This window comes from Etheostoma spectabile, chromosome 2 (genome assembly GCF_008692095.1).
Source record: "Etheostoma spectabile isolate EspeVRDwgs_2016 chromosome 2, UIUC_Espe_1.0, whole genome shotgun sequence".
NCBI classification, from domain to species: domain Eukaryota; kingdom Metazoa; phylum Chordata; class Actinopteri; order Perciformes; family Percidae; genus Etheostoma; species Etheostoma spectabile.
The window spans coordinates 27,442,179-27,445,391 of record NC_045734.1 but is presented as its reverse complement, the minus strand read 5'-3'; the positions used below and the strand labels follow the sequence as shown (position 1 = coordinate 27,445,391).

General features: G+C 43.1%; 1 protein-coding gene and 1 long non-coding RNA gene across 4 annotated transcripts in view; one reads left to right on the top strand and one right to left on the bottom strand.

The window, feature by feature from the left end:
* Positions 1–3,213, top strand: part of glra3 (glycine receptor, alpha 3) — a 75,949-nt gene that overhangs the window by 31,932 nt on the left and 40,804 nt on the right. For all 3 annotated transcript variants that reach the window (XR_004335709.1, XM_032540104.1, XM_032540117.1), the window contains exon 2: positions 2,567–2,697. Coding sequence is in view for 2 of the 3 variants with exons in the window: in XM_032540104.1 (XP_032395995.1) it covers positions 2,567–2,697 (131 nt within the window). In the remaining variant the exon portion in view is untranslated. The remainder of the gene's footprint in view (positions 1–2,566; positions 2,698–3,213) is intronic.
* LOC116704563 (uncharacterized) overlaps positions 1–3,213 on the bottom strand; it is an 18,980-nt gene that overhangs the window by 10,661 nt on the left and 5,106 nt on the right. The gene's annotated exons all lie outside the window — the stretch shown is intronic.

The window sequence follows — 3,213 nt, the reverse complement described above, 5'->3', positions numbered from 1 at the left end:
TTTTGATTGAAAGGGATTAGGTTTATATTAATAATCAATTTATTAAAAATAAATGTGTGTTTAGTTTTTTAAATTATGGTTGTAGTACTTTGTTCTTTCCATAGGGGGTGCTGCAGCACCCTCCGCACCCCTAGTTCCCGCGGCCATGTATATATCTCTAAATATCGGTATCTCGAATGGCGTGTGTGTGTGTGTGTGTGTGTGTGTGTATATATACATACATACATAAATACATACTTACATACATACATACATACATACATACATACATACATACATACATACATACATACAATATGCCATTAGAGATACCGATAGTTCGGGAAATCCCTACTATCAGCTGATATCTGGCCGCTGATATATTGGTCGTGCTCTATATGAAATACAGTTTGATTGTGTAAAGGTATTCACGAAAAAACCAACCTTTCATCAATCTTGTTTTAATGGTGTGTGTGTGTGTGTGTGTGTGTGTGTGAGAGAGAGAGAGAGAGAGAGAGAGAGAGAGAGAGAGAGAGAGAGAGAGAGAGCAGGGAAAGGAAATTGAGCTGAACGAATAGCCTACGCTTCGTGTTAAATCTTTTTTTATTTTTTGTATAAGGAAATGCAATGTGTGGCGGCCGGTGTTGATTGTGTGGCGCACCGCCACAAATTAGTCCATGTGTGGAAAACAGGAATTATTTCGCAACTACTTGATGTAATTGCGAAACCACTATATTGCCACAAGCAGAAGGAAAACCAATGCAGAACCAGGCATGGGAGGATGATGGCCTACTTTTGTTCCTTACCTGCGCCCTCAGTCACTTGGTCCCGGCGCCAGGCCTGAGTTGACTTCTGCTGATTGTTTTCCGAGACTCTTGCTGTTGCTCTGTGTCTCCCACAGCTTATGACAAATGGATGATTATGTTGTCTTTGTCTCTTGCTGTCACCACCAGCATGAGTGCATGTTTTGAGTGGTTAAATGAGTAATTACCCTTATGGTAAACAGCCTTATTCTGCTATTAGGGTTGAATAAGGGTCCTCCCTGCTTGGGTAGATGGTAGCTGCTTCCAATGACCCTGAAACGCCACTTGGATGGTTGCTGGAGAGGGGTGTGTGTGTGTGTGTGTGTGTGTGTGTGTGTGTGTGTGTGTGTGTGTGTGGTGTGTGGGTGTGGGGAGAGTATGAGCCTTGCCGTGAGCAGAGCTATTTTGGGAAATGTTCCATCTTGTCCAACTGACAAACACAGTCACAAGTGTAGTTCAGGATCATCAAGCTTAGCTATACTACCCATTAACCCAGCAGTGGTGCTGTGTGTGTGTGTGTGTGTGTGTGTGTGTGTGTGTGTGTGTGTGTGTGCCTGCGTGCTACACACACACACACACCAGTATATATGCTCCAGTAGTCGGGGGATGCATCATATTGGATATTGATTGTTTCCTCCAGGACTGTGATCTGTCCATTCCATTCTCGTGAACACAATATCTCAGAAACGCCACAAATGCTAATCATGACTGACTTTCACACAAATGTAGCGTAGGATGAAATTATGTGATGACATTTTATATCCCAAAGGTGTCCCGCTAAAAAGCTTTCTATTCAGCGTAATAACTCAGGCGGACAGATGTGGAGACATTTGGTGGGATACTGAGCTGGGGGCACTGATCTTGAAACTGTAGTGATTGGATCTAACTTCTGTGCTGCCGGGTTAAAGATGTGTGGAAAGCCCCTGACCCACCAACCAGACGGCCGACCTTCGGCAGATTGGGCAGTTGGTCTGTTCAGTCTCCCTTAGTTGGTTAAAAAAGAGCCTCGGAACACACCGAAGTGACGAGACATAATACGTCGTCATGAGAGCAGGCGGCGCTAATCTGTATTGTCGCATCACGTGGGTGTGGTTTCTCCAAAAATTCAAAGCCAGACTCACGACGGCTTTTTCAGAATCCAATCTCATATTTTACTAAAATGGTTCAGGAGACGGCCATGTAGTTGCTGAATCTTCATCTCAGATCCACAAAGGTCAGTTTCAAAGAATAGCCTCAAATTTTGATAGGCTCTAGTCCCGCTCATCCCGCTCCTCCTTTCCGGTTTGCATTCCACCAATCAGATTATTGGGTTGGTGCGTCAGGACCTTAAAGCATCCACGTTTCGCCAAACATACACGTGGAAGTTTTTTCAATGAAATTCCGTCAAAGTCTTCACTACAGATATTATGAGTCTGGACAGACATGAATTTGAAGTGAAACATGACTGGTAGGTGAAGAAAACTGTAGTTTTCAGCAGCAGGGGGTCAATTCAAATTTTTCGTACTCGTAAAATATTTTCTACTTATTTATACTTTGTAAATGATGGTGTGATCGAGCTAAGAGCGACTGTCTCGTCCATATCAAAATCAGAGTTTCTCCTTTCAGCTCCTTGGTTGGAAAGTAGTCTTGTTTAACCCTCAGGGTTTGGGACATCGACATCCGAGCTGTCATAACCAGCCAATAACGTGGCTTACTATGGCTAAGGAGAGTAGCAAATCACTCATCCTGTTGGGAAAATGTCCAGGATGATTCTTTGTATAATCTGTGTTTTGTTTCTGTGACAGTGTGGGTCAGTGTAAGGAGGTGGACAATGCCGCGAGGACACGGCAGGTCCCGATGTCCCCCTCTGACTTCCTGGACAAACTGATGGGGAGGACATCTGGATACGATGCCAGGATAAGACCCAACTTCAAAGGTATCTATCTAGCTATCAATGTGTCCAGAAGTTGACTGACCTATACAAAACCGGACAATAGCCTATGTAAACGTGCCTGGCAAGCATCCATCTCCTCTTTCTCTTTCTCTCTCTCAAAAAGGACAAAAGTCTAAGTACTCCTCCACAACTCTTCCAAATCACAGAGAACACAGATAGGATGAGTTATATTTTGAATGTGCACAAAGCTTGGAACATGAGAAGAAATATTGCTCAAACATCTGAAATATTACAGTCCAGGGGTTTATTAATTTGTTAAAATGACCTCAAATAGCATTGAGGTGAATAGTTGTCATTTGTACATTTAAGGAGGTTTCTTCCCCAGAAAAAGACCCAACAGAGGAACGAGGAGTAAATGATGCTTAGGCTCCATGTGTGCTGACTCACATATAATTAGAAGAGTCAGTCCAAAGGAGAATACATAGTTGAAAGCAATGCACAATACCCAAGAGCCTTATTGCAATACACTCTCCTAAAGGATTATTAGGAACACCTATT